The sequence below is a fragment of the Arachis ipaensis genome, chromosome B5 (genome assembly GCF_059453495.1).
Source record: "Arachis ipaensis isolate K30076 ecotype BB chromosome B5, ASM5945349v1, whole genome shotgun sequence".
In the NCBI taxonomy this organism is placed as follows: Eukaryota; Viridiplantae; Streptophyta; class Magnoliopsida; order Fabales; family Fabaceae; genus Arachis; species Arachis ipaensis.
In genome coordinates, this window is record NC_142440.1 from 14,741,826 (window position 1) to 14,756,052 (window position 14,227).

Genomic DNA, 14,227 nt, shown 5'->3' on the forward strand with positions numbered 1-14,227 from the left:
TGGAAGTCTTCCATAACATTATCGGACTGACTGTGAAGGTACGGTAGGGTTTTTCTGCCGCTTTCAATGCTTCATTTACCTCACAATTAACTTGGGGTGGTTTTGGAATATTCAAAGACTTGATATCTATTTCCCTAATTTCTGGCAAGTTATTCATGGGATGAATGTAAATTATTAGATTTTCCGCCGATTTAAATCAACGTTTCCAATATCATGGTGCATCAGAAACGCCCAAAAGCTGATTTTAGACTGACCCTATCAATTTAATTAAACAAACTAATTTTATTTTTTTTAAAGTAAAATTACTAATATTTTTACAAAAATTTTGGGGTTCCATGACCCTCCTTGCCCACACAAAACTCTGCCACTGTTCTTCTCCTTCTAATATAAGCAAACAACAATGAAATTGATTGCATGGTCTAGCACCAATTTTAATTAGTTAGGTTGCCATGTATTGGTGATAACTAGAGAGATACGCATTATCAGCTTCTAAGTTCTTAATTTTAATCAATCCCCCATGCCTCATGCCTTTTTCCTGGAGAAGATAGTTTTCAAAGAAAAAGAAATTGTGGCGGTGGGTTGGATAAGTCATAAGTGCTGCCTAACATTGTATTGTGGCTAATAGCATCAGAATATATCAGCGTATTTCCTACACACTCACACGCCACTTTCATCGAACACCTTCTAGCCCAACGTGTCTACCCACAATCTATCCACGCGCCCATGCCAAATCCAAATTAAACCTCCTCCCTCAGTCTCTCTCACACCTCTTCTTCTTCTTCTTCTTCAACTTCAACATCACTGTTTCCAGTTCCCACGATTCCGAAACACTGCGACAAAACAGTAGTATCTATGAATCGCGTTGCATTCACCAAATCGATTTATGGGCGCTTCAGAAGCATCCACCACACCGCCTTTAAACAATTCTCCGACCACCGCGAAACCCAGCAGCTATTGGATGCTGGTCCCGTGGCGTCTCTCTTGAAATCGCGGGGTGTTATCCGATTCCGAGGTCCTGACACACTCAAGTTCCTTCAGGGTTTGTTGAGCAACGATGTACGCAGCTTCGGTGAACCCCTGGGTGAGAAAACCGCGAATGTGCCAACGCCCAATGTTCCTGTGGCCACTGTCCCTCCTCTATACGCCGCACTTTTGACCCCTCAGGGAAGATTCCTTTATGACTTTTTCCTCTATAAGCCCCCCAAGCCTGATACCAAGCTTGATGATACCGGCACTGCCCCTGGCTCCGACCCTCATGATCCCTTTGATTTGTTCGCCGATGTGGATGCTTCTGCTTTGGCTGAATTGCTTCACACCTTAAAGAAGTGAGCTCATTTACCCTCTCATCCTGCTTTTCCTGCTTACTATTCTCTCTATAAGTCCGCTAAATAATTTTCTCCTATTGTCATAGTAACTGCATCCACTCAATGATGGTGGAAAAGTATTTATTAGCTGGTGATAGAAATGACAATGAATGCTCAGAATGTAATCTTGTGATTCTTACATGAGTGAGACATTATCTGTACGGTTAGTTTGTCCATTATTAGTACCTGCGTGCAAGCAACCCATGTACCAATGTAGTTGCCAGCAGTTGCTGCATATCTACTTGTCCATAATGCAAAATTAGTGCTTGTCTATGAGCTCATACTTTAGAGCTAAAGCTAAACCCCGAACAGAGAATCGAACAAAAATGAGAAAACATCATAAATAGGACAGCATGAGCATTGAGCCATCAAAATGAAGTTGAACAACAAAATTGTAACTAAACATAACAGCGTAAATAACAGAGTATTTTTGCAGTATATAATAATAGTTGAGAAAGAATAAACTATGGAAGAGGAGCTAAGGTTGCAGGTAATTTGCTTGAAATTTTCGTGGTCGGCAGCACAAGAATTAGAATTGGACATAGGCATGCTTGCTGCTCTGCTCCCCCTTTCTCATAGAATTGAAATTGAGATCGTCAATGAATGTATTGAGGAAGCAAGAAGTGCGTGAAGACGAGGAGAAGAGGAAAGGAAAAAAGGGATTTAACTTTTAAGAGACAGAAAGTGAACATTATTACTAGTATGGTTGGTTTTGATTGACGTTTTTGTTATGGTGATTAATTTTAGAATGCTTTCATTCAGGGTTGCAATTTGTTTCTATTAGTCTTTGTCAGTTGCAAAGTGATCATTGCCATAAGACTGTTAATACAAGAGTACTAAGATAGATTTCATCGACATGATGTTGCTGATATGAGAATAGTTGCATCATGAATTCAACTGAGCTTGCACAAACAAGATCATAGGGCTTGCCTAAGTTTATTGTTTTTCTGGCGTTCATAGCAAGTTTATGCTTTGGTGCTTCTTAATTGCAGTTATTATTCTTCCTATTTTGTTGGTATTATTTGGGTTCTTATGCAGAGACCCTTAACATGTTAGTGCTGCAGATACCGGTTGAGGTCAAAGGTTGAGATTGATGATGTCACAGAGCAATTCTCGTGCTGGCAGCGTTACGGTGCTGGTGTTCCTGTTAAGTCCTCCAACAAAGAAGAACCAGAAGCTGCCTCTCTTGGCTGGGGTGCTGGTGTGGACAATGCTGGAGTGTCATCTTCACGTGCAAATAATATTGGATGGCAGTGGTTTAAGGATCCTAGATTGGTCTGTCTGGGTTTCAGAGGGATCTTCCCATCGAATACAATTCGTTAGTCATCTGCTCCTTTATTGCTGATAAGATTTTTATAGCTTTTGTTGGCTACATTCTTAATATGATTGTTATTGTGACATATCCATAGCTACTTACTTTAAAATAAAATCCCCTCTCTTGTCTGCGCATTTCAGCACCTCTTGTTGAGGCTGGTAAAGAAACAGATGAACAGAATTACCTTTTGTGGAGAATAGAGCAAGGGGTAGCAGAAGGATCGAGCGAGATCCCGAAAGGTGTGTATATGGTTTTTCCTTGTATAAATAAAGAATTCTTCTGACGCATTCCGTCTCACAAAGCCTTGATTGATTGATCATGTCCAGGTGAGGCAGTACCACTAGAGTACAATCTTGCAGGCCTTAATGCTATTAGCTTTGACAAAGGTTGCTATGTCGGCCAGGAACTCATAGCTCGAACACACCACAGAGGGGTGATAAGGAAGCGTGTAGTTCCTCTAAAGTTTATCGATGATGATGGGAAAGGTATTGCTTCAAGGAGTATTTGGTGTTTTTTTTGCATATAAACAATCAAAGTATGTGGGCTGAGCCATTCCTTTTGCATGTTTTCAGAAGTAGAAAACAAGGTGATTCCTGGGTCAGAAGTGATGAACACTGCATCTGGCAAAAAGACTGGTACAGTAACTACCGCCATGGGATGTCAAGGGCTGGGGCTCTTGCGGCTAGATGATGCCTTTAAAGGGTCCAATACATTATCCATACAAGGACAAGAGGATGTGAAGGTTGTCGCTAGTAAACCCGATTGGTGGCCTTCTGAATGGCTTCAAGATCAGCAACAAACTGCTTATGCCTAAAATTCTAATCTTGTTCAAGGGGCAAGCATGTCAAATAAAAATTTTGTGGGTGAATAGAAGAGCTCATAAACAGGGAGTTAATGTAATTCTAAATAAATACTGATCCTTCCACTGGCTAGGGAGAAGAATGCAGACGACTTTTGTGAATTTTCTTGCATAATGAGTTTCGTTATGGTAATGGTAGTTTGGCATTGTCTCCTAAAGAACTTGAACGCAGAACAATTGTGTTGGGAAGGCCATCATCTTGCTTGTTTCCACTTTCAACTTTAAACCATACATATATTGTTAATAGGTCATTTGATTATAGGTGGCTTGGTTTATAATTTTTAACAAACAATGCAGCAGAAAAAACGATATAACATTTAAAGAAGTCAACAGATCGTAGAATTCATCAAAGAACAAAATATTTTTTCGAGAAAATTCAACAATAAATCACGATGTATGCTGTGCTGATATTAATTATTACCTTCGGAGCCATTCGTTTTACATTCGAAGAATATCATTCAACAATCTCAAATGGTTTGAAATAGCAGGAGACGAATCAACTCAAATTTACAGATATTTGGTCATTGTTATTTCAGTTGCTAACTAACAAAAAAATACTGCATATGTTCATGAAAATAGTAGCCATGAACGGAACCAGAAATTGTGAAACGCCTCAATTTTTCCTGATACCCTTTGGGGTAGAAATGTAGTAGATCATCATGAATTAGCAGGAAACACATTCAGCTCTTGAATCACATCCACCATGGTTGGCCTTTGGTCAGGAAGCTCATGGGTGCAGAGAGTTGCAAGCTTTGAAAGCATTGTTGCTTCATGTTTGGAGTATCTTCCCCTCAGATTTCTGTCAACAAAATCATCAAATCTTAGAGACTCAACTGCCAACCGTATCGAACCACCTACAGTTTTCTTCCCAGACAGAACTTGAAGAACAATGACACCAAATGCATAGATGTCACTCTTCTCAGTGAAGCGTCCTGTAGTAACGTATTCAGGGGCCAGGTACCCCATGGCGGCACTTACTTTCAGAGCTGAGAAAACAACGTCATCTGCAAGAAGCTTGGGGAGCCCAGCATCCATGATCAACGGATTGAACTGCTGGTCAAGGAGAACATTTTCAACTGAAATATTCTGATGTACTAGTGAAGGTTTGCTTGCTTCATCACCGTGCAAATATCCAATACCTGCTCATAAAAGCATAGCCATTGACAATCATTCCTTATTTCTTTTATTTTCTTCTTTCTTTTCTGAATCAAGTATTATAACATAATCTTGAATATTTCTTTTTCGCTTAGAGAAAAATAATGCAAGTTAGGAAGAACTAACCCTTTGCAATGCCCTTGATGATGGAGACCCTCTTGGACCATTCAAGCACATGTCCATTTCCATCTTCCATATCAAGATATTGAGACAGGTTTCCCTTGGTGGCAAAGTCATAGATCAGGAAACATTCACCTCTACTTCTTGAACAGCAGAAACCTCTGAGCCTAACAAGGTTTTCATGTCTCAGTGAGGTTACTAAGGTCAGCCCCTTCACAAACTCAGCTTCCTCAGTTTTGCAGCATGTCGAGTTAATGCTTCTAATGGCCACAAGAGAACCATCTCTGAGTACTCCCTTATAAACTGCTGAGAATTTGCTCTTACTCAATAAATTGGCTTCCGAAAAGTACAGCGTTGCCGACTCTACCTCATCCACATTAAATCTAACCTGGTTTAGATTTTGGTTAGACAATGGATCCCACCCATTGTGGTACTCAAGGTTAACAAGTGGAGATGGACTTTTCCTGATGAAGTCTTTAGGCTGGCAAGGACTAAGTTTCCCTTCAGATGAGTCTGATGTATTCCTAATCCTCTGCTTTTGCCGTCGGTATTTGACAAAAGTAAGAAATCCAACGCTGAAGAATGTGAGTGTGATTGTCACAAGACCTGCTGTGATCACAGCCTGAGGAAACCTCCTTGATTTTGAGCAATGAGTCTGGTTACAATTCAATTTCACATTTGCAGGCTCTGGAAGAGCGTTTTCAGTATCATCATTTTTGGGTAGATCTTGGTCTGAGTCATCAATATGGTTAACTTTCATGTCTTGATCTTTGTTGCAAGCTCTCAGAGTAGAAAACCCAACTCCACATAGACCTCGGTTGTTTGCACCTTGGAATCCATCCCCCAGTCTCTTCAATCCTTCATTTTCGTGTTCAAAACGCAAGTCACTTTAAATGCACTAAAAAAATGTACAAAGAGAAATATCTAGAAGGTAGAGCCATAGAGGCATACCTGAAGGAACAAACCCTGATATTGAATTGTTTTGAATGTCTAGAACCTTGAGTTGCTCAAGATGAGCTAATGTTGCAGGAATCATACCAGTGAAGTTGTTAAAGCTCAAATTCAGCCTGCTTAGCTTTTCCAAGTTTCCCAAGCTTAGTGGAATTTCGCCACTTAATTTGTTATATTGCAATGCAAGAGTACTAAGCTGCTTCAAGGAGCCAATCTGTTTAGGTATACTTCCCACTAATTGGTTGTCTCCTAACTGCACCACTGCATAGTATAATGAACAAGTATTAATTTATAGATCTTAACTCAATGTTGGATCATTGATATCCAATTATCCATAGACCAAGAAGATCAAAATATGAATGTTATAATATATATACTTACCTTGGAGACTAGCCATGTTGCCGATCTCAGTAGGTATGGTTCCGGAGAGACTATTCACGTCGAGATAGAGATCAACAAGTTCAGTAAGATTTGAAATTTGTGGGGGTATCTCACCAGAAAGGTTGTTGTAATGAAGGTATAAACCTGACAAGCATTTAAGTTCAGCCACAGAAGGAGATAACCACCCTGAAAGTCCCTTTCCCTGCAAGGAAATGTTGGCCACTTTGCGGTGCTCATTGCACGCAACACCTTGGAACAAGCCACTGCATGGATCACCATCACTGCTCCAAGAGCTAAGGATCTTTCCCTCCGGGTCTAATGAGGATTTCAAGTCCATAAGAGCTCTCAGTTCTGCATTTCCATGAACCAGCTGCACAATGGAAAATGCAACCAGAACAAGCAATGAAAGAAGGAAACCAAGGGAATTCATAGCTGATTTTTGGTGTAAAAATTTGTCAAACCTATGCTAAAAGAGAAACACCCGTATGAGGCAGTATCCTAAAGAATCTAACTTTAGTATTTGGTTCCTACTGTAACATGATTTTGAAACTTGACACCTTGCTTGATATTTCTTTATTATATATGAAGTTGCTATTATTATTACTAGTCTATGATTTTGTAATTAGTTGATAGATGCTACTATAGTGGAGAAAATGGGAAGACTAGCTATGCTAATGAGAAACATTTTCAACGAGGTTGCATAATTAATTGATATAACTTTTTTGAGTTGTTGACAGGCTAAAGTAAGTTGGTGCACATTTGCATTTCTCTAATCTCAGTCTTGACTCTAAGTTAACTTATATATATATATATATATTCTTTTTGAGGGGGAAAATAATTAAATGGATTTTATCAGTGCTGATAGTCGGCGGGGAGGGTTGCCACTTGCCAGGGAAAACAACATCTAGTGCTAAATTAAAGCCTGAATTAATATATGGGTGCCATGGACCTACCACCTTTGACTAATTCATTTTCAATCAAAATTTTCTATAAGTTTTAGTCTTTGCTATTTTTGTCCTCTTATATTTAATTCAAAAGTTTGTTAGAGAGTTCTGTAGTAAAATACCAAATACCAAGTAATTTATATCAATGAATTTAACATAATCAGAACTTTGACAGGAAGGGTAAAATAAATCAAAATGTTGGGTATTGCACATCGACCGTCCACCGTTAAAATGAATAATTTAATAATTTTACTAACAAGTATTCTAGAAATATTAGTTAATTATTTGTAAATCTTTACATTTAACATTTTAAAATATATTTTTAGGACATTTGTTAGCTGAAATAATACGCAAGGCAAAAAAAAAATGTCACCTTCTTCCGAAATTTTTATGGCTACTTTAAATTTCAATTGAATGGAAGAGGATGTCAAGGAGGGAAACCTAACCTTAAACCTAACTTTGGCAGCAATAAACTGATAACTTTACAGCTAAACATTAACGGATTACAAATAAGGAAACTATAAACTAAATTGTGTGATTATAAGTTGAGGTAGCCAATTATACTACTGATGTGGTTTTCAACTTTTAACCACGTTCCAACCTTCCTCAACTTTGACAAATTTCTGCATATTGACAAAAATGGTAACTGTTTCTTGGACTTGGATTCTCTTAAATGGGACCAATAATTTAAACGTATTAACATCACACCACTTAATTATTATCTCAAGAAGTATAAGTGAGTTTGCCAAATGTCCAATCTTTTGATTCTCGAGTGTGATACGGATACCTCAAATTTTAATATTTACATTTAACTACTCCTACGAAATCATAGCCAGACAAAATGCAAGTGGTCCTCCCTATGACCCTATCCCAACGAAAAAGGGAAAGTGGACAATAATTACTATTTATGTGAGGGCGAGACTGTTTTTGGGTGATAGAAGCACTTTGTGGACAAAATTAATGCAGAGTGGTGATGACTGCATGTTCATGAATGAATACTGAATAGGTACATTTCAGAAGATTATGATGTTGTCCAACAACATCATGACCTGCGTGAACGAAGCCCACCGAGATGCCACGGGCGAGCCTGTCATCCCGGCCCACTATACTGATCTAGTTATATTAATTAGGAACGAGCTTAAATTCTAGTAGTATTGGATTAATCACTTAATAACGGGCCCAAAGTTGAGCTCACTTCAAAAAAAAAAAAATGCCAGCAAAAGATGATGAACACTTTTGCCTCATTATTACTAACATTTTTTTTCCGGTCAAATAAAATTGACGTCGTTATAAATTTCACTACTCTTTAATAGATAGCTTATTAGTCTATTCAAATAAATATTGAAGTTTAAATTTTCTTGTAAATGTTATACTTTATTGGTTAATAACAAACTTTTAAATAAATATAACGTGAAAATAATCCTTGACTTGTAGGATTAAAAAATACTATAAAAAATAAATAAATAAAGAAGATTCAGTAGTGTACTCTTAAAATAAAATGAAATAAAAATGGGTGGTGGTCGAAATTCGAATAGTTGATAGTGTTAGAAGCTAGGGAGACGCGAGTGATAAGGGGTGCAGAATATTATTCCAATTTCCAACTCCGAATAGTCCAGAGTCCAGACATAATTGATGGTCAGCATGCACGGATGCTCCACATTTCCCAGTCTTGATGGGCTTTCCGGCCCAAAAATGAAAAGCCCTTATTCCTATTCGCTGTCACACAACGTGTCGTAGGCCCTCCACCTTCAACAATGCAAAACATGATTCCAACGACGTCGTCAAACCATGGGCTTCACGAATTTGTAAAATAAAAAAAAGGAAAACCAAAAGGAAATAGAAAAAGCAAGATGCATTATAGTCATTCAGCAAATAAAATCAAATCGCGAGTGTGAGAGAGAAAGGAGGGACGATTAGCATTTTCAATTTCACCTTTGCAGTTTGCAGCCGCGAGAGAGAGAGAGAATAGAAAGCGAAGCGTAAAAAGAAAAAACCGAAAGAAGAAGAAAGAAAAATGGGTAAGGATCTGAGCGACGAGCAGGTAGCTTCGATGAAGGAAGCTTTCACTCTCTTCGATACGAGCGGCAGCGGGCGGATCGCTCCGTCGGAGCTTGGGATCCTTATGAGGTCACTGGGCGGCAACCCCACCCAGGCACAACTCAAAGCCATCATCGCCGAAGAGAACCTCACCGCACCCTTCGATTTTCCTCGATTTCTGGATCTGATGGCCAAGCACATGAAGGCTGAGCCCTTTGATCGCCAGCTCCGCGACGCCTTCAAGGTCCTCGACAAGGACAACACCGGCTACGTCTCCGTCTCTGAGCTCCGCCACATCCTCACCAGTATCGGCGAGAAGCTCGAGCCCTCTGAGTTTGACGAGTGGATCAGGGAGGTTGATGTTGGCCCCGATGGTAAGATCCGTTACGAGGATTTCATCGCCAGAATGGTTGCTAAGTAAACTCCTCACATATCAGATCCTTGCAAATTCCATTCGCTCTGCTTCTGGATTTTCCTAAATGTGTTCTTTCTTTTTTCTCAGCTATTTCGGTATTGCTGTTTTTTCTTCTTCTTTTTATTTATTTATTTTTGGTCATGTTTGGTTTTTGTTTTGTGCCGTTTCCTTTAGTGGACGAACGGGTTAACCATGTTATGCGCATTTTGGTTTTTTGCCATATTAATGTCATCATGTAGCTAACAACGGGTGGTTTTAGGGATTCAAAAGTTGCTTGGATTGAATATATGTGTATGGTGAGATCCGAAGCGGTCTTTATCTGCTTCTGCTGTAATTGTTTATTGGCTAAATAGACTAAGGCCATGGTTGCGCAAATGTGTGTGTGTATATCAAACTTGTGTTCTAGTTTCGAGTGAAGTGGAATGAAGTATAAAGAACGGAAGAAAGGTGGTCCAATCTTACTAAGTAATAAAACCTGTATCTAAAGTCTAAATTACTAAGTTTGGTGTAGGAAGGCGCAAATCATTCTGTCCTGTGACAAGCTTTATGGAGATGGTCTATAACTATAAGTAGCTTACACAATTCTTGTGATGTAAAGTAAAAGGAAAGAGTCAAAGATCGTCTTTGGACGCTGATAGGTCTGTGAGAAATTAATGTGAAATTTTGAGCTTGTTTCATATGTCTGTGAGCCTGTGAGAGTTATTATTATTATTCCATCAAATGGTTGGGTCAGACTTAGACTGGAGTATTAAAATAGGATTTTTATGTGGAATTGTTAATGTGTAATCTCAATATTAGATTTAGATTGTCTGTTACTTTCAAGGGAATGAAATATTAGGAGCTGCTGAAGGGAGATTTCCTTTTAGCCAGGTGAATGAGGGGTAAAAACTCTGCAACTATGCTGAAATGGGAGTTACGTCTCTCACGAAATGATGTTGGGTCAGTGCTGCTTCGTCATTATTAATCAGGTTAATGATAGTCCAATTTCATGTCATGCTTTGTAAATTATGGACGTTGCAAATCTAAGTTTTGTAGTTAAAATTTCATTAAGTGCCTATGCACAGCCGAATTTTCTAGGTAGTAGTCTGTACTCTTATTACTGTCTTTGTCGTGATGAATTTCTATATCATACATTTCTCAAGCATTGGTTCGAGACTTTAGTATTCATTTACTAGAAACGAATGGACTCTGAATTATTGATGTCTTTCCTGTGCGCTATTTATTTTCCTATAAATATCTCACTGGTGTTTATCAAGTATTTTGACGTTGCATTCCTTGTGTTTCTGTGTCTTCTTGTGGGCCTTTCTCTTATTATTGCTGTAAACACTGCCCTTTTCCCATCTACCAATTTGGTTCACTCTTGTTCTACTGTAGGGCCCCTTTAGTGTTGTGTTAATCTCAAAGTTATTGGAACTTTTATATCCTGTTCTGAGATTACCTGATGGAAATTTTAAACCTTTTATATTGGTGTATATAGAGATTGTTTAACAGTAGGGATATATCAGATTTTCCTTGTCTTCTGTTTAAAATTTATGGCTGAATTCATCTCTATTCGAATTATTTTCTCTGTTTATTTAGCTTTGGACATTTAGAAGTCGTAAAATCCTGGTAAAGATGGTACTAATATGTTATACAGGAAACGGTGCCCATCTCCTAAAGATGCTAGGATGTCTGTTTCGAATTAATGGGATTCGTATTATATATGGTGTTTGATTTTAACATACTGTTTGATTTAGCTTTTGAAAGATCTCAAACCATCGCTTGCGTATTCACAAAGCTAGTTCGTTGTGTCTTTATTGAGTTGAGCAGTTTCATTATAAAAGGGCTTTAGTTTGGTTATTCTAAAAGACCCTGCCTAAATCTTTCAATCGCAATCCAAGTTTGCCTCCATTGGGTTGGGCATTAGCAATAACTATTATTCTTAATCTTCTGATATTCTGATGGGTTATCATGGAAAATTATTCAATTTATCACCAAAGGATAATAGCGACCATGCTGCTGGGCCGTATTAGAATTTGTGACTAATCCTTAATCCTTGTTAATCAAATATTATGTTAGACTGGCTAAATGGGCCGTTTGACAGCCCTACATACCCTGTCCTGGCTATGCTTAATTTTATACTTTTATTGACAAGGCCCTTGTAGATAGCGGTTGGGTGAACAGAATCTCCCTACATCTTACATAAACAATAATGGATAGTTAAAACAAAATAATAGTAGTTAGGTGTTATTCTTCATCATCTAGGGTTTGTTGCGATAACAGAAGATAGCCCCATGAGAGGTGGCTTTGTGAGAGGGGGAGCTGCTAGACCGCATGGGCCAAGGCTGAGCGCAAGGTCGGAAGGAGAGCTGCTACACAGGTCTTTGAAGAAGGTGAGAAAGATAGCAGAAGAAGAAGAATTTACTGGAAATTCTACACTAGTAGCCAGAAAAGAAGATTGGATGGAAGAAGAAAGGGGTACTGAAGGAGCAGAAGCAGATATTCATGTAATCGAAGTGATGAGAGCAAACAATGAAGAAAACAGCAAGAGATCATTTGCCCAAGCTGTCAGGGCAGGAAAAGCACAACAAGGGAAAAGTGGAAACGAAGCAGAGAAGGATTTTCAGGAGGACAAAATGGAAGAAGAAAGTGCTGAGGAGAGTGACGAAGAACAGGAAATTAGCATTGAAAAAACTGAAAATGGGGTATACAATCTGGTGATCAGCAAATCTTTGAAAAAAGAAATTTGCAAGGAATGGTGGGAATCAATCATAGTTAAACTCCTGGGAAGGAGAATTTCTCTTCTGGCGCTCAAAAGAAGACTAGAGACAATGTGGGGGAAGAACGGCAGCATTGACGTTATCGATCTCGGAAATGATTTCTTCCTTGTGAAATTCTACAATATGGAAGACTTGGATTTTGCACTCATGGAGGGGCCCTGGAAAATTCTTGACCACTACTTAACCATTAGATGGTGGAAACCAGAATTCAACCCCCTCACAGCAACAATAGATACACTGGCAACTTGGATTCGTCTCCCAGGCCTTGCGATAGAGTATTACAATAGAACAATATTGGAGAAGATTGGCAACATTGTTGGGAGGACCATGAAGATTGACATGACAACAGAAAACATCTCCAGAGGTAAATATGCTAGAATTTGCGTGGAGATAGATTTAAGCAAACCCTTGGTGTCTCAATACCAAATCAATGGTATCACTCATCTAGTGGAATACGAAGGCCTCCATATGGTGTGTTTCAACTGCGGCTGCTTTGGACATGAAAAATCCTCATGCCCAAGCTTAAGGTCACAAGAAAAACCAGAAGCCAGTAACAATAATGAAGGAATGGGATACGAAAAGGCAGGGACGGAGGAAGAAGAAGGGGGCAGAATTGGAAAAGGGGAGTTAAGTAAGGGCAAAGGCGTAATTGCAGAGGAGAATAACGGATTCGGCCCTTGGATGCTAGTCCAAAGGACAAGGGGGAAGAAATTACTGAAAAATGGAGAGGGAACCAGTAACGGCCAAAAAGGAAAAGAAAAAGTTTTGTCGTACGGGGAGTACACCTCTCGTTTTGCAGCTCTGCAGCATGAGGTAGTGGAGGGAGACAAGGAGACAAATGAGGTTGTGGTGATACCACAGAAGGATGAGAGCGATAAGACAAATCCAGCTGGAAGCAAGGCAACCACAGAAAAAGACAAAAGAAATAAAGGAGCTCTAGAGAGGAATACTCCTACAAAACTAAAAGACCAAATCCCACAAGAAAATAACCAGACCCACAAAAATAGCCCAAAACCAAGACAGACAAATAGCAAGATGCAAGAAACCCAAAACCAGACCAACCCAACTCTTGCCCCTACAACAGCCCAAACCATGAGAAAAGAAAGAACCCAAACGAAGACTAAAACCCAAACCCAAGAAGATACTAGCATGAACATTACTGACAAAGCCGTTCATTTTCAAGAAAATTGGGCAAACAACAACCAAACTCAAGACTCTCAAATCACTGAAATGGTTGAGGCCACTGGAATACAGGCTTGCGACATGGAGGAACCGCCTGACCCAGTCCCGCCAGACTTTGGAGCCAGAAATTCAGAAGATCTAGTAGAAGCCATGGAAGTTTTTGAAAGGGAACCAGCCCAAGGAGAAGCACAGGAAGAAGTACCTCCTTCATTAACGAGGGAGGATATGCATGATGATTAAGAGGCCTTGAGCCTCTTTGCTTTCCCAACCTTTTGGGTTAGGGTGCCTTTGTTTTGGCTTAGAGTTTTGGATAAGACTTTTGCGTCATATAATGAAGATCATGATGTGGAATATTAGAGGGGCAGCGAGCAAAAGTACCATTCGCACCCTCAAGGAGTTGCAAAACCAAAAGAAACCTGACCTCACTATTCTGGTAGAAACCAAATGTAGCGGAAATAAAGGAAGAGAGGTGATTAAGGCAATGGGATTCAATCATGCCATTGTCGAAGAAGCTGTCGGTTTCGTTGGAGGGATCTGGATCCTCTGGAAGAACGATGATCTCAAAATCAAAGTTATGTCAACGCACAAGCAATTTGTGCATATGAAAATTGAAAACAATCAGCGGAGGACATGGAGCCTTATGGCTGTGTATGCAAGTCCACAGGAAGCACAAAGAAAAGAAATGTGGGAGCTTTTGCACAACATCTCAAGAAACATGAACTTACCGTGGCTGATGATAGGTGAT

At 39.3% G+C, this 14,227-nt stretch overlaps 4 protein-coding genes across 4 annotated transcripts; 3 read left to right on the top strand and 1 right to left on the bottom strand.

The window, feature by feature from the left end:
* Window positions 1-327: 327 nt before the first annotated feature.
* LOC107643017 (Glycine cleavage T-protein family) lies at window positions 328-3,797 on the top strand. Its single transcript, XM_016346554.3, has 5 exons — window positions 328-1,325; window positions 2,429-2,682; window positions 2,820-2,918; window positions 3,006-3,164; window positions 3,252-3,797. The coding sequence occupies exons 1-5, from the start codon at window positions 853-855 to the stop codon at window positions 3,491-3,493; spliced, it is 1,227 nt and encodes a 408-aa protein (XP_016202040.1). The 5' UTR covers window positions 328-852; the 3' UTR covers window positions 3,494-3,797.
* A 196-nt stretch (window positions 3,798-3,993) lies between these two features.
* Window positions 3,994-6,944, bottom strand: LOC107643018 (Leucine-rich repeat protein kinase family protein). The gene is made up of 4 exons (XM_016346555.3): window positions 6,146-6,944; window positions 5,765-6,025; window positions 4,820-5,671; window positions 3,994-4,677 (listed from the first exon to the last, which is right to left on the bottom strand). Exons 1-4 carry the CDS (start codon window positions 6,573-6,575, stop codon window positions 4,196-4,198), a joined length of 2,025 nt encoding a protein of 674 aa, XP_016202041.2. The 5' UTR covers window positions 6,576-6,944; the 3' UTR covers window positions 3,994-4,195.
* Window positions 6,945-8,869: 1,925 nt separating this feature from the next.
* Window positions 8,870-9,916, top strand: LOC107643019 (putative calcium-binding protein CML13). Its single transcript, XM_016346556.3, has one exon. It carries the CDS (start codon window positions 9,104-9,106, stop codon window positions 9,545-9,547), a length of 444 nt encoding a protein of 147 aa, XP_016202042.1. The 5' UTR covers window positions 8,870-9,103; the 3' UTR covers window positions 9,548-9,916.
* A 1,770-nt stretch (window positions 9,917-11,686) lies between these two features.
* LOC148563434 (uncharacterized) lies at window positions 11,687-13,722 on the top strand. Its single transcript, XM_088488942.1, has one exon. It carries the CDS (start codon window positions 11,815-11,817, stop codon window positions 13,720-13,722), a length of 1,908 nt encoding a protein of 635 aa, XP_088345068.1. The 5' UTR covers window positions 11,687-11,814.
* Window positions 13,723-14,227: the final 505 nt, after the last annotated feature.